This window comes from Rhea pennata, chromosome 8 (genome assembly GCF_028389875.1).
Source record: "Rhea pennata isolate bPtePen1 chromosome 8, bPtePen1.pri, whole genome shotgun sequence".
NCBI lineage: Eukaryota > Metazoa > Chordata > Aves > Rheiformes > Rheidae > Rhea > Rhea pennata.
In genome coordinates this window covers 30163489-30179248 of record NC_084670.1, presented here as the reverse complement: position 1 = coordinate 30179248, position 15760 = coordinate 30163489, and the positions used below count along the sequence as shown (strand labels likewise).

Here is a 15760-nt window from a genome sequence, read left to right as displayed (position 1 = left end):
AATAGGCCGATGGCGCGTGGCCAAATGTTACGTTCTGTGTATTAGCTGAAGTTTGTGGCTGTTGGTGGAAAGCAGAGAAAGCGTGCGGCTTTCACGGGAGCCGTGAAATAAAATCCCCACTTGTACGAAGACTTAGAGGAAAACATCTGTGCCCTGGATTCCTCTAGCCTTTCCTTGAGCGTGGCAGAGCTCGTTTTTCGGCTTGGTGCTTCACCCTGCCTCGAATGGGGTGTTTCATTGCTGTCCCTGTCGTCCTGCTGGAGCTGCTGGCCAGGAGCACGGGCGCTGGCAGGCAGAGCTGCCTGCTCCGTGCTGCCAGCCTGCAGTGCCCAGGCTTGCGCTTTTAGCCCCTGCAGCTGGCTAGTACGGAGACCTGAACCTGCGGCAGCGAGCTCTGCGAGGGACCTGTGCGCTGCAAAGGTCTTTTGATTTGGTTTTAATTTATCAACCATTAATTTCACTGAGTGGCCTTTTAAATGTCTTGGCTGAATCCTGTCTGGCTCCTCTCCCTGCCAGGCTAAATAAATCCTAGCTCCTGTAGGCTTGCTTTGGCTTCACCTCCTGGCCTGCTCTCCAGAGACCTGGTTCGAAGCCCATCTCCGCTCTTACCTTGCGTGCTGCAGACGGCAGCGCTGAGCAGCCGGGCTGCTGGGGCTGGCCTCCGCCGTCGCCCGCCTCTGCGGTTTCCAGTTTCCCGTGCTCACAGCCAGCACCGGGATGTCTTGTCTTGTGGGCTCAGGGCCACCAGTTTTAATGCATTTTGCTTTAGTCAGCAGCTTTGCCTGGATGATAGATGCTGGAAAATGAAGGAGTGAGAGACAAAATCATCCCTTTCCCAAGGGGCAGTGCCCCAGGCCTGAGCGTTCAACACCTCCCAGCCCGAGCAGTGCAAACCACCTCGTCCAGGGCTACGGCCACAGCGTCTGAGAAAGCCTGGTCTGGCAGGGAAGAGCAGCTGCTAGCTCAGACACGGCGGGTCCTTAGCCACCATGCTGCCTTCTGTGATGGCCGGTGACGTGACGCAGAGACCACTTTGAAGCAGTTAAAGCTTGGAGCTGGCGAGATTTCTTTACAGTCGGCTCTGTCTCTGGCGGGATCCCATTGCCTTGCTAGGGGAGTGAAGCCTGGGGAGACCCCGCTCCCCTCCCATGGCCACCGCTAATGCCAGCGACGATAGTAACGTATTTGTGATTTCCTGTCGGGGAGGGAGCGGAAGGGAAAGGGTGCTGCCTGGTGCTGACTCTCGCCTTACCTTTCCTGAGGACAACAGGGTTTTTATTGCAAAGACATGGTGAAGATAGATGGAAACTCAAAAAACGCAGCTATCTTTTAACTTGTAAATGCTTTGTTTTTGCCACTTGGCAGCGGGCCAGATGAGAGCAGGGAGCTCTGTGCGTCCACCTTTTCCTCTGCAGCTGCTAGAAATCAAAAGGCACGAGGAAGCTGCTTTGAGGTGCTTTCCTCTCCCCTCTGCTCCTAAGGTGCTAATATCCGTTGTGGCTTGTCCTGGTGTTGGTTTGCTCTCAGCAGAGGGTCTGTAAACTCTCGACAGAGTTCAGGATGTCCCTAAGGGTCCAACAAAACCCTGTTGATCAGTGTCTCGAGTTGCAAATGCTGTGCTTGGTGCCCCAGGAGGTTGTCAGGAGCTGTGATGGGGGAGGAGGGCAGCGGCTGGTGTGGTGCCTAGGCTCATCCAGCCACCCACAGAGCTCCCTAATGAAGGGCGGTTGACATGCCTGGCTGGGGTCTGTGGGGCTGCATGTTCAACATGTGAGCCCAAGCTGGGCTGGAGGGGAGGGGGACATCCTTGACTGTCTTCAGCTTTATCCTCCAAAACACTGCAGAGAGGGAAGTGCTAAAGCATTCATTGCCTGTTGCCAAGACCTTTGTGGGGGCCTGGGCAAGTGGGAGAGATTGGTGGAGCTGGCAGTGAGTGGGATAGTAGCAACAGTTTAGTCCAGGTAGGCTGCCACCAGCAGGGTGGAGAGCCAAACCAACCCAGATCATGCAGGTGAGCTGGGATAAGCAGGTTTGGAGCAGAAGGTTCCTAATTCTTAGAGGGTACTTTCCCTCTGCTCACTGTAGTGGCATCCATCACCCTTGTCACACCCTAGGGTTTTCTATCACTTCCTGGTGCTTTCTAAAATGCTGTTATTAACTGTGGCAGAGGGTAAGGAGCATCCCGCTTCCCTCAGCCCAGAAGAAGCCAAAGAGGATTTTACATAGACAGCTGGTCAGTGAAAATTTACCCTGGTTCTGATGCTAGCCTGGCCTGATTGTCGAGGCGATGGCCGGAGGTGTGGTGTGCCCAGCTGGTAGGATTGGGCTTGTGTTATGAGGGATGTCTGAGTCTTTGAAGACATCTGGAGAGCAGAGGTTTCCTCCAAGTGCCTAGTGCAAGCCGTCTTCGGAGTTTAGCCAGCTGACAACTCACCGGGAACAGTGTCCCTGGCATTATGAGGGTTTTTGTGCAATCTAGCAATGCCAAGCCTTTACCTTCTCCAGGCAAAGCTCAGCCTGGTCAAAGTCCCATCATCCACCTTTTTAGTTGTATCTATGTTCTGAGCTCCCACTGCAAGCACTGGCTCTCAGTCCTGAGCCCACAATCTCTGTTCAGAGAATCACAGAACAGTTGAGGTTGGAAGGGACTTCTAGAGATCATCTTGTTCCACCCCCTACTCAAGCAGGGTCACCTAGAACATGTTGCACGTGATCGCATCCTTCTCTCCAGAGAAGGAGACTCCACAACCTCTTCACAGTCCAGCCAGGGCAATGGATTAATTATCCCTTCCCCTAAGCAACCTATGACCAGAACTGACCAGAAAGGAGGTGATGAAGCTCAACCGATTTTCAGAGAGGAAGGCCTGATGGTTTTGGTGCACTTGGTTCTTTTATTTCCAACCAGTATGGGGGTCTGCTTCCTGGCCCTGCCCAGGAGATGAGAGCTGTGTGCATGCCCTCATGCAGGGAAGCAGCTGCGGCTAATGAACAGATAAAATGAAGGGTGGGGAAGGGAGGCAGCTGGTGGGTTGGAGATGTGCTCCACTTCTTCTCTATTCCTTAACTCCCTTTCACTCCCTTCGAGTACATGATCCTGGCGACTATCATTGCCAACTGCATTGTGCTGGCCCTCGAGCAACACCTTCCAGAGGATGACAAGACACCCATGTCACGGAGATTAGTAAGTACCCTTCTGTCTTCTCCTCTCTGCCCTGAAAGGGCTGCAGGCTGTGTGGCGTGTCCTGGCATCAGGGTGCCTGTGGGTGAGTGCAGGACCAGCCGAGGGAAGTGATTCCTTTGTAACAGGCTGATTCCTTCAATCCCACGTAGGCTAGGGTAGGGCAGGAGATGCAGGAGGCTTCCTCTGGGACCTTCCCCCTGTGGAGTGTCTGGGGGTTGCTGTCACATACTTCTCATCTATGGAAAGTGGAACGGCGAAGAGGGACTGGACATCTTCAGTGTGAAGAGAACCCTGCCTTTTCGTTTCCAAGGTTGATGCTGGCTGAGAAAAGGCAGTGGAAAGTCCAGAAAGGGGAGGACAGGACTGGTGGGAGGTGGAGTGGACATGAATTGGGTGTGACATAAGGCAAAGGCACCCCGTGCAAAATGGCAGGCATAGTGTTTGTCCTGGCCCCATTCCTGCCTCTCACCGTGTTCTCTTCCCTTTTGGCAGGAGAAGACAGAGCCGTACTTCATTGGGATTTTTTGCTTCGAGGCTGGGATTAAGATTGTTGCTCTTGGATTCGTTTTCCACAAGGGCTCATACCTGCGCAATGGCTGGAACGTCATGGACTTCATCGTGGTCCTCAGTGGGTGAGTCCAGTGGTGCAGGGGGAATTGAACTGCCGGGCACAGGGCTCATCCCTGTGAGGACATGAGCTCCAGGACCTGGGGCAAGGCCCTGTTTCATGAATGTCAGTGTTGTTTCTGTGTCACAGCAAGAAGATAAAGGATGGTTCCCTGTCCTGGAGAGCCACAGGTTGGCCTTGCTCCTGGCTGCTCGCCCTGACAGCAGAGCGGGCAGCCTGCGGTGGGACACATTTCTCCATCAGGCAGGGAGGGTTGGTCTGAAGACATCACGTATGCTTTCCTGAGCTGGTGGCCTGGTGTCGCTCACCCATCAGAGCTGGGAGGAGGTGAGCAGGATGGAGACAGAGTAGGCAGACGAGAGAGCAAGGCCTGTCGAGCAAGTTGGTCTGAGGAAGGTATTTGCCAAACACCACAGGGGGATGGGGAAAAGCTCTCCTCCTGTCGCCTCCCCAGGTCCCTTCCTAGCCTCATGCCAAGAGCTGGGAAACAGATCTTGGTGGGACGTGTTCCCAGGTGATGCTCACTAAGCATCTCAGTGTGCAACAGTGGTATTTGAAGTGGCAGCACACAGTTTTGTAGGAGCTGGTTCTGTCTCCTGGCAGGGATGTGACCCAGATTTGAGTCCTTGTCTAGGGTGTGATGAGGTGTGCTGGTGACATAAGAACAAATGAGTGAGTAAATTTGCTGGGCTTGTGCTAGCGAACACTGGTAACTGGCTTGAGCAGAAGTATCCCAGAGTGATCCACTATCGGCTCCTTACTGTTGTATGGAGGGCAGGTGGGTGTCCATAGCCACCAAAGAGCCCTGGGGAAGGAGGACCTGGATTACAGCCATTGCTTTTTGTGTGCTGGTGGAAATACTATGTTCAGGACAGCTGATTTGATGTGTGCAAATTGATGGTGCTTGTCACCTGTGGTTCTCTGAGCACTTCATGGGCTTTCCTTAATGAAGACTAGTCAGCTGCAGGGCAGACTGGGAAACTGAGGCACGGGAGCCAGGTGAGCTATGCTAGGTCTCTTCTGAGTCAGAACCACAGCTTGCCACACAATGCTGTCTCATGGTTTGAATCCTTCCCTTGCGTGGTGGCACCATGCGGGAGATGGCGCCTGTTTGGGTGTTTTGCAGAGGAAGGTTGATGTTGAGTCTGGTGCTGCCAAGGGTGTGGCAATGGTCATTTCCTTTCAGTGGCAGAGTGGTGCAGTTTGGGCTTCTGCTTGAGAGAAGGACTGAGAAAATGTGGCTGGGAATGTCTGTCTTCCTTGGTCTGACGTGGGCTTCATGGCCTTGCTGAAGAGTGGAACTGCCTTTGCCCGTGCGAGTCAGGTGTCTTGGTGTGCCAGTTGCAGGGTGCTGCTTCTGAGTGGACAGCAAACAGGCTGGCATCTGTCTGCAGATGAACTGGCAGTGGAGGTCCAACCTTTGCCTAGGGTGCTACTGGCTCTTCCGCATCCTCTCTTGGGGTAGGGTTTTGAGGTAGAGAGGCCTGGGGCTGTGGGGAGAGCAGCTGGGCAGAGCCTCTGCAGTGGGTGAAGCTGTCCCGGTGTGGGCCTGCAAGAAAGAGGGTGGGCCAGGCCAGGGGCAGATCTTCTGTGGGTCACATCTCTGGGGACACAGTGAGACACACTGCTAGTGGCAGCAGCCTCGTCGGCTGAGGAGGATCAGCCTGGTCTGACGGCATGGCTGCTTCAGGGATGCTTCAGGGTACTGCTGGCCCAGCGCCTCGCTGTGGATGAGAAAAGCCCTCCCTGGGACCAGGGGATTAACAGCAACGCTGAGCTGGCCCTGCAAGGGGCCAGGTTACAGAGAAATGCCATCTGCCATCTCCCGGCCCAGGCATCTTTTGTGGCTTGAGCCAAGGGGAAGCACTGGGCTGCAAGGGGAGACTCACCACAGACCTCTCCCTGCCCTCCCCGCGGGTCCAGGCGAGCTGGCTGTAAGCGATCCGGTGCTGAGTCAGCGCTCAGCAATTACTCACTCGCAAGCGCCTTGCCAGCTCCTCTCGGCGCTGCTTCGCGCGCTGGGCCCGCTGCCAGGGAATCAATTGTCCGTGAAGAGCTGTTAGTGCCACGCGAGCCGGTGCCCGGAGAGGCACCCTGGTCTCCCCCAGCAGCCACGCGCCGGGCGCAGAGGTGGCGGCATGTTTGTCTTCCAGCGGGCGGTTTAGCTGTGTCTCCTTTCCTGTGTCCCAATTTTTTGCTTCAGCAGGAAAAATACCTTTCTAAGACATACCAGGCTAGCTGCTGGCTTTCCACCCATCGTGCCTGGGAGCGTGGAAGCTGGTGCTGCCGGTGGGAGAGACCGCACTTTCCAGGCTGATTCTGTCATTTGATGGATGGAAGAGACAACCTCTTCTTCTTCTTCTTTTTTTTTTTTTTGGTCCTAGATTGGTTTTAGAGATCTAAACTGAGAAAGATAAGGTGACTGGGGGATCAGCTGGACCAGGTTATGGACTTTTTGTACTGCTCAGCACCATGTTGAACTCGGTTTTGCCATGCAGTGGTGGTGAAGCTTGCAAAAAAGCTGTTCTTCAGTGTAATGGTTGCATCTCCCTACTTAGGAAAGTCTAGCATGCATTTAAGCCTGTAAATTATTGTCAAATTTCTTCAGCAAATATCACTGGATAGCGAGTCGCTTGCAAACAGCCTGTGGAAGAGATTTGCACTTTGCAGTTCACGCCAGGTTGGTTGCATAATCAGGTGGCAAAGCCTGTCCTCTCCGTGGGTGACGTATGTGTGGCTGGCTCTCAACAAGTCTGGGTCTCGCGACTGTATTTGCGGACTAAAACTTTGCTCTTGATTAATATGTGTGTCTGGACAGAAGCCTTTAAGCCAGGGAGAATTAATGGTCTTTGGGATCTGATCAAGGCTTAGGGCTGGTGGCTGCAAGAAGTTTGCTGTGGTAGGACGTTGCGAGCATCAGGGACCTGCTATAGAGTAGTGGAGACAGTTGACATGTCCTCACCGGCTTGGATGCTGACTTGGGGTTTCCGTGAGCAGCAGGTTTTCCTGGACGCGATCTCCTCGGCGTAAATCCCTGTAACAAGGGGGTGCCAGCATGAGCCTTTGCCTGGGAAGCTGTGCAGGAAGGGATGACACAGACTTTGATTCAATTGCTGTTTGCTTCTTATGTCAATAAATCCAGATTTTTCACTTTGGTGGAAACCAACGCCCACTTAATACTCTCTAATGTTAAAGCTTCCACTGGGATGCTAATAGTTACATAGGTAAGCCAGCTCTCTTTATAACCTGTGGTTTCCACATCATTGTCACTGCCTGAAAAAACAGCCTATTCTCCTCCAGCTAAAAATATTTTTCTCGGAAAACGTGAGTAAAATACCTTCGCTCGTTTTGAGGAAGACTTGTGAGAGGGGGGCAAAGCACGTGCTTGCCCCGGGGCTCGGGAACGCCCCGCTGCCAGCGCGCGAGGCCGACGTGGCCAGGCTCGTCGTGCTCCGCGCCGGGCCCGTGTCACCGGCACCAGCTCGAAACGCGCCCTCCGCGGCCTGCGCCGCATCGGGAGCGACAAAGAGGGGTTAAACTCCCGGTGAACGTAGCTGGGTGGGTGTGCATTGCACACTCGTGGATGCTTCAGTATTACAGTGCTGTGTTGGCTTTTTTTATAGCAATTACAGCTTTAATACAATAACACGTTACATGAGAGATGGGGGGGGGCTTTCAAAAATTGGAAAAAAAAATAAAGACCAAAATCAAAAGTCCCTTGTGAAGCTGTGCGAGGACCAGGCTGGCTGCTGCCTGCCGGTGCTGCTACAAAGGATTTTTTTCTTTTTTGTTTTGCCTGACGCTACTCCTTGTCGGTGGATTTCCCTGTATTTTCCAGCTCATGTTTTGCCTTCCTGCTCTTCCACTGCAGATGTTAGGAAAAGCGTTTGCTTTTCAGCTAGCTGTGGCAGACCCAATGTTTTGACATTAACCCCCGTCAAATGCAGAGAACAGCTGTGCCTGGGAGAGCGCGCAGAGGTGGGGCTGGGTGGGAGCAAGGCAGCGAGGTCTCCCCGTCCTCTGCACGGGAGCAGCAGGAAGGAGCGCCGAGTTTCTGACCGTGTAAAACCAGGCTGAATACACAGGGGTCAATAAAAAGAAGCGCTAGCGTCAGGGCTTTTCAGAGGGTTTAATAACAACTGCTACACCTGAAAAGCCTTTTGCAAACCCCACGAGCTCTGTGCTTTTCATTAAGGTATTTCGTGGGTGGAATGTGGCCAAGGGGATGAGGGGAGGGATGGTCGCCGGCGGTGCCTGGCGTGCGGCCGGGCCGTGCGGCCGAGAGCATCCTGCCTCGCCGGTTGCCTTTGAGCACCTGCCCTGCCGTTAGAAAACTTGGAGCCGTTTGGATGGGCTCCAACGCATGCCAGTGGGGGAAAAGCCCTGCTTTTGCAAGCTCTGATGGCTGATCTGGCGGAAACCAAGGTCCTCTCCCTGCAAAGGCAGGCAGCAGGCATTGGGATGACCTCTCCCTCTGCCATCCTGGTGAAACCCTGCTCAGTGACGCGGCTTTCTGCTGTGGCTGGGGTGATGCAGGAGTGACCTCTTTCTGGGAGGCTGGTTCTTCCCTTGCTGCAGAGCTGCAGCGTGAGCATGGCAAAGAAGAAGGCAACTTGGTTCATTCCTTGCAGTCGATGGTGCTGCTTGGAAATGGGCATGAGCTTTGGGAAGAGCACCCTGGAAAGCATGTGATGCCCTTTTTGCAGCTCACCTGGGTTTCCTCGTTGCTGAGGGCAGGGCGAGGGGGAGCAGAGTCTCTGTCCTGTTGTATTTAGCGGACCTCTCGCAACCCAAGTTCTGCATGGCTTGGAAGATCTTTTGGTCTCAGAGGTCCAGAGATCGAAGGGGAGCTCTTGGGCTGCCCTGGAAGTAGCCCTGTGCAGGGTAGGCACGTTCTGCGTCCCCTCGTAGTTTGGGTACCCGGTGCCCGCTTGTGCGCACAGTGCTGGGTGGGGAGAGACTTGCTGCTGGCCGTGTGCCCGAGGACTCGTGCGTGTGCGAGAGCATGCGTGTGGATATGGGCACGCGTGCACCAACGACTGGAAACAGGCTCTTTTCCCAGAGCTGACGTCTGCATTTTCCTAACTGAAAGCAAACAGTGTTTCCAACTGTCTGGGGATCGTTCCAAGCAGCAAAGTGCTGAGCTGGTCTGGCCCAGCCTCTTCCTTCCAGGGAAATCTGCAGCAATCTGAGCCCCTAAGCAAGGTACGGTCCCTGTTCGCCCCAGCCACGTTTAAGGATGTTGCCCCTTCCTGAAAGCAATGGGCAGAGATCTAGCAAACAAGGCTGAGGAGAACAGACGGGTCGACCCAGGGGTTAGGAGATGGGTGAGACTCGCTCAGGCGTCCCTCCAGGGATTATACCTGCGCTCTGCCCAGCTCCAGCCTCCCGCGCTGCGTGACCAGCCGGCTGGCTTTCTTGCTTGCCTCGAGCAGGGAGGAAGCATCCGAGCCTTGGCCCCCCGCTCTATATTCAGCCTGTGCGCTGCTGAGAAATGAGCCCATTAAAGTTTCATGTGTTCGCAGAGCCGCCCGGCAGGCAAGGGGGGCGGGGGAGGCGGCGCTGGGAGCCGTTCCCGTCCCCGCCGAAGGCAGGCGGCTGGCCAGCTGGTGCCCGCGTGCACACGTGCACCCGTGGGCGTGCTTTTCTACCCTTTTCTTCGTGGCCGAACAAGCGCTAGGAGTCTGTCTCTTGGCCTCTTGTTCGTCCAGATCGCTGCAGGGCCAGTCCCTCCTTGGGCTGACGCAGCGTCCCAGCGTTTCTCGGCCCGTCTTGTCAGGGCCACGTGCTCCGCGCCCCTTTGGGGCGGGATGCATGGGACCCAGTGGAGGAACGGCAGGGTTCTCCTGGTGTGGTCCCACCTCTGTGGGCTGCACTCATCCCTCACCAGCAAACCATCCTGGCCAGTGGTAGGACTCCATCAAGCCTGCCAGAGGCAATGGACACGTTTGGCCGCTACCCACAGTGAGCAGGGAGGAACCAGAGGGGCAGAGAAGGGTATTTTGAACCTCAAATATGTATGCAGCGATTTCTGAATGGCTTGATGTGGCCAAGGGCATCTCCTAGCAAGAAAGTTTCAGGATGTGGCTACCAGGGTTGGAGAACAAGTATTAAATCAGAACACAAATCGTAGCACCCAACAGGTTTGTTATGGTAGAGCCCGTATCGTTGCAAGATGAGAAGGTTTCTCTTGTAAGGTAATCTGGCAGAGACACCCTGGAGCCTGAAAACAGAGTAATTCTTTGATCACACCAGACATGATTTTTTTTCCCTCTTCCTTTCTTTCCCTTTCTTTCATGAAGGGAGCCAGTCTCCGACATGATGTCTTCCCCATCTCCCTCCTCCCTTCCCGGCTCTTTCCTTCCAGGACAATTAGAAAAGTGTTTGGTCTTTCGTTTGGATGAATAATTAATTCCTGAGCTTTGTGAATGATTCATGTGCCGTATGCCATGGCAACAGGCTGTGCCCGCTGCCGGCACCTCGTCCAAAGAGCAGGGCCCGGGGAGGTGCAGCGTCGATGTAGCGCCAAGGAGTTGCTGCATTTCTTCTCCGTGCGTTTGCTCGGCGGCCCTGGTACCTGCGCGATCCTCTAGCTCGTGCCGCACCCTGCGGCGAGGGGCGCTGCACACTGAGCCTGGTTTTGGTGGACGGAGCTAACGTGGCCAGGCTGATGCCAAGAGCTGCCCGGGGAGGCTCGCGTGTCCTCAGCGCTGTGAGATGTGCTCAGCGCCGTGCGGAGCGGCTCCTACGTGGATGCTGGCAGCACCTGTTTGTAAAAAGCTCCTTATTTTTAAATCCAGTGAGAGCTGGACTCCTCGGGTTCCCGATGTTTCGGGACAGACGCTCAGTGGCGCACGCAGAGGGAGCTGTGCTGCAGCGAGGGGAAGACCCGCCGCCGTCCCCGGCGCAGGATGCGGCCCGTGTGCCGCTCACGCGCTTCGCCCCGTCCTTCCCAGCTCCTCTTTCGACGGTTCCCAGAAGCTGCTGTGCTGAGCGGTGAGTCAGGCTCTCCCACGCAGCCGCTCGGCACCGGGCTCGTCGCCGCTCTTGGGCAAGCCCCCCTCCACTCCGGGCTTTCCCTAGAGTCTCTCCCCAAAAATCCCATGGGCGCCTTCGGCCGTGCAGGAACCAAGCCAGAGCCCCCATGGAGTGGGGAGGCTCCGGGGTTTCGCTGCCTCATAACAGCCAGCAGAGGAAGCAGCAAGCAGAGGAAGCCCCACTCGGAGGTGTGAAACGGCAGGTCGGAAGGCGAGCCGGGAGCTATGTGTTTCCTCGCAGCCTTGCAGGGAGCTGGTGGTACAGTTCAGGACTTCTGAAGCTGTGGAGAACGGTAGGATCAGCAGATTTGCAGCACTGCAAACTCTGGGAAGAGGGTCCCAAAGCTCCCGGCACAGAGGTGCTTGACTCTTAGGGATGCTCATGGGCTGCCCGGGAGCCCTGGGGGCACTCAGGGCAAAGCTGTCACCTCCTGCATAGCCCTTCTCTGATGAAGGTAGAAAATCCAGTCCCCTCGCTCCAAGTCCGGGGTGTTTTTATGCTGCTCTAGTTCAGCTATTCTACAAAGAGGGCAAAAGTTCATAAGGAAGTGTGAATATCCATGTTCTTCGTGCCTCTGTGGGATAGGAGGTAACGGACCCGTCAGGCCTGACGGGGCATCCCGTGGGTGGAGGAGGGGGTGTGCTGCAGCTCAGGTTGGTTCAGCAGGGTGTCTAAGGGCAGGTCCCCAAGATTGGTGTCTCCTCATCGCGTAGGATGTGGGCACTGCAATTCGCTTGTGTCATGGTCTCAAAACCTAGAAAACGCGAGAAAAAATGACGATAGCTTTGAGGTTGCTCTAAACTGCGCTTAGGGCAGGACTTGGGCCTGCTTTGTGTCCCTGTCCTCTGGTGTCCTCCTTCAAAGCAGGAATGTCCCACAGGCCTGGGACATCCTCGGCATGGTTGAGGCCCAGAACACGTTGAGTGGGGCTTGGACCAGAGGGCTCCGGAGGCCCCGTCCCTCCCATACCCTGCGATTCCCTGAGCACTGGTCCGTGCTGGAGCCTCTGCTGAACCAAAAGTACAGAGACATCCTGCAGGTCCTTTTCGTTGCCGCCTCTCTTGTGATGGTGGAACTTGCACGTATCCTCCTGCACACGGAGCGGGTGTTTGCTTTGAGCGCGTTTGTTCCCGGGCTTATGCGTAACTCGTGAGCGCCGGGCTGAACAGGACGCTCGTCTGCAGGGCGCCTGGGAGCACCGCTCTACCGCGGGGCTGGGGCAGCACTGCCGAAGCAAAGCGGGCGCCTTCGGCGAGCCCGGCGGCATGCCTGCAAGGCAAAGCTTGGAGAAAGCCCAAGGGGCTGCGACGGGTTTGTCCAGCCAGACTTTGCTAAACAGGAAAACGTTTGCAGAGGTGGGGGCAAAATTCACCAGCGGAAAAGGGGGAGGAATGGGGTAAATTCATCAGGTAACTTACTTTGTGAGTTGTTTGGCCGATCTATTAATTATGAACTAGTCTCCCTTGTGAAGTCAGGTGGCAGTGCAGGCCTTGAGGGGCCTTTCCACTTAATTATAAATATTAATTTTCTCGTCATCCAGCCAGCGCCCTCCCTGTCCCAGATTTTGAGCTGAGATTAGTCTGTCTCGGCCGATCCTCTCTCCTCCCAGGGCACTGAGAGCTGCCTTTCGCCGGGGCGGCTCGCTGGCGTGTGCGTCTCTGCACCCTGAAGAGCAGAGGTCTCTGAAGGGAGAGGGCTGAGGATGCTCTGCACTGCTAAAACGGCTCTGCATGCGACGGGGCCGTGGAGACCGCTTGTAATTTATTCTGTGCACATCGCTCCTTATGTCCTGCTTTCCCTCCAGCAGCTCTGCCCCACGAGCAGAGTCATTCGTCGGTTGGTTTAGATGTGACTTTTTTTCCCCTCTCCCCCCAAACATGAACACTGGAGAGAGAAACCCGTAGGTGCAGGTCTCGAGCTAAGGCGAAAGGGAGCGTTCTCCTGGCTACCAGCTGGAGCGTAGCCCCAGGGCTTTGCCTCCCTCCCGGCGCAGTCTGAATCCGGCCCCAAAAGCGACCAGGTGCCGTGGGAGTTCACTGCTCACTTGAGATGCTGTAAATAAATAAAAGAAAATAATCAGCCTGGTTGCAAGCACAAAGCATCAGATTTTTCCGAAGCATGTTCTTGTCTGCTGGTGATTGCTCACTATTCAACTATACTTTGTGGATTAGCATATATTTCCCATCCTGCCTCCTCTCTCATTTGCATTCTTCCAGTAGGTCCTCTCTGCTCTTCTCTACCTGAAATCTCTCTTCTGCCTTTCCTCCCCAAAAGTAGAACTAACCCCTTTGCCTGTATGACCTATAAAAATGCTTTCACTCCTTTTTTTTCTTTTTTTTTTTTTCCCTCCAGTACATATGATGAAAAGCATGAGATCATTGGGATTTTTATAGCCCAATCCGCCAGCTTTTTTAGATAACTTGGATAGTGAGATGTAATTTTAGTTTGGGTCTTTGCCTAAAAATAGAGAATAATTATTAGTACATCAGACATGGATACTGTAAGTGTTCGATAGGATTTAAATCATTCTACGGGTACAGGAGTTGCTGTCTGGCATCAGAAGGAAGAGCTGTCAGACCCTGAATCCCAACTCTAAGCAGTGCTTCGCAAGGAGGAATAAGAAACCCTAATGTGTAAAAAATATTCGAGAACGTGAGTACGGGATTAGTAAAGAGATGTTCTTACCTTACCGCAGACTTAACCCCTGACACAAAGGAGTTAATTTTTTTAATGGAGTTTAGTCCTGGTGTGCTTTCTCCATTGCCTCAAACTGCTTTTCACGTTTCTGATCCTAATGCTTGTTTCCAATTTCACGTTGGTTTATTTGTTATAGTTGACTGAGCTTTTAAAAATGCCTCTCCCCCACATGGCAAACATTTAATTTTAAGGGAAAAAGAAGGACTAGAAAACAATCTAGAGAGGATCTTTCCCATGTGATTTCAGAACCAGGTCTTTCCCTGAGCAATTTGACTTGCAGGAAGCATAGAGTGAAGTGTTAAACAAATTAGATTCTTTTTGGAAGATCAGAAATGGGTCGCACCGTGCAATGTGGGTCGCACTGTGCAAAAATGTCACAATTATAGGGTTAATATACAGTTAACAGGTGCTGGGTGAAATGCTGAAGTCCAGAGCAGGAGGGTACGTTTTGAACATTCAATTTGTTAGCAGTAGTGTTGTGGTGGTGGTGCCTGCGAGCACGAGCAAAGACTGGCTAGCTCGAGAGGCGATACCTTTTATTAGAGCAACCGAAGGGGTTGGAGAAAGCAGACAGAAGGCAGCCTTGCATGCCTGAAAGCTCGCTTGGATTTTTTTCCAGCTGCCTCAAGTTGTCTATATGTAGTTTTGGGGTAGTTCAGCCCCTGATCCGACGCCCTTGAGTGTTTTGGGGCTTTGAGGTCGACAAGTTTGCACCTCTGGCAGCACTTGCTCCCTGGCTGCAGGCAGAGCTGTTGCGTTTGCGACGCTGCTGTGCTGCGCCCAACGTGTCGTTTCTCTTAGGAAACAGAGACTGTAGCTGTAAAAGGGTGTGCAGTCACCCTCCTTGTAGCAGCTGGTCATCTGGTGGTTGGGAGAAATGTCTGCAGCACAACCTTTCCCACTTTGGTGATCTGTCTGCACCCCCTTCTGAGGCAGCTCATGATGTCCCCTGTCCCCGAGCGAGGACAAGGAGCATGTCGCCTTGCCACAGAGGAGTCCCATTCTTAGCAGCTAATTTAGAGCGCTGTGAAGTATTGCCCTGAAATTGCCTGAACCTTGCCTGGAGGCTCAGCACAAAGGCTCGCAAGCCCTTCAAACAAATCTGGGTTAACATAGGACTTTGCAGCCCAAGCACTCCGCTCTTTGGTTCTGCTCCTCTCTGCCCTGTCTGACCAGGTATGTCAGCCTGGAGGCCGGTACCAGCCCTGGTGGCTCTGTGTGTGGGCCAGCAAGGCTGGCTGGACCAGCTCTTGTGATGGAGACTGGGATAAATGCGATAGCTGCCCCTCTGTCTTGCTGCCCCTGCATGGCCCAAGTCGTGGAGGACTGAACTGTCAATCCCAATCTTCCTCCAGGAACTTTCTGCCTTTGCTTTTCACTGTCCTGGTGTTGAATCATGGCTGATGTCCAACCAAGAACCCTTGTTCTCCTGGAGACACATTGCAATGCTGAGTTCAAGTTAGAGGCAGCTCAGAGAATGCAAAATATGTTTCCTTCTTTCCTTTGGGAAGCTGGTTGGACAGCAGAAGGTAGAGATGTAAGGAAAGAAAGCTGAAGCGGGGCTGGGGGCTTCCCATGTGGCATTGGCGTGGCTGGGAGCAGGGTGTCCTCTGCGCTGGTATTTTGGAGAGTACTGGGTTATCACGGCTCTTGCTGGCACAAAACATGAAAGAGATGAAAATGTCTATGCTCTTCTCTCTCCCACGTGCTGCTGAGTGGTCGTGCTTTATCATACTTATTGATTTTGATCTTACAACCAATTTAACAAAGCAGCTCTCCTGAGCCCCTAGGTGCTTCTGACTTAATTAAGTCCCTCTCTGCTCTCCAGTCAGCATGGTGGTTTGCTGAGGCTGTTCATGGGCTGAAGCACTAGCAGAAGGACCCTGCTGAAGCAGAGGAAAAGAGAGTAGCATGAAGGGGGAAAGACCACGTGCCCCATGTGCCCCATCTCTTCGTTTGCAAGGTGTTGTGGGGATTGTGCCGTTAGAAAGCCTCTTCAGAGGGCCGTAAGCAGTCCTGGCAGTACCCAGGAGCCTGCAAGGATGACAGGATGAGGCAACCTGGTAGGGGGCCGGGAGGTGGGAGAAGCTGGGGACGGAGGGAGGAAATCTCTCCCTCCCACGGCAATATCTTGCTGGCCTTGGAGTATGTCCTTCTGCACCTCCATCCCCTCCCTTCCTCTGCTCGCCTTGCAGTCCCTTGACCACCAGCATTTC

At 54.0% G+C, this 15760-nt stretch overlaps 1 protein-coding gene across 1 annotated transcript in view; it reads left to right on the top strand.

Annotated features, from left to right (window-relative positions):
- The window catches only part of CACNA1E (calcium voltage-gated channel subunit alpha1 E), a 133549-nt gene that overhangs the window by 28930 nt on the left and 88859 nt on the right, over window positions 1–15760 (top strand). Inside the window, exons 3-4 of the mRNA XM_062581373.1 lie at window positions 3076–3181; window positions 3674–3813. Coding sequence (XP_062437357.1) covers window positions 3076–3181; window positions 3674–3813 — 246 coding nt within the window. The remainder of the gene's footprint in view (window positions 1–3075; window positions 3182–3673; window positions 3814–15760) is intronic.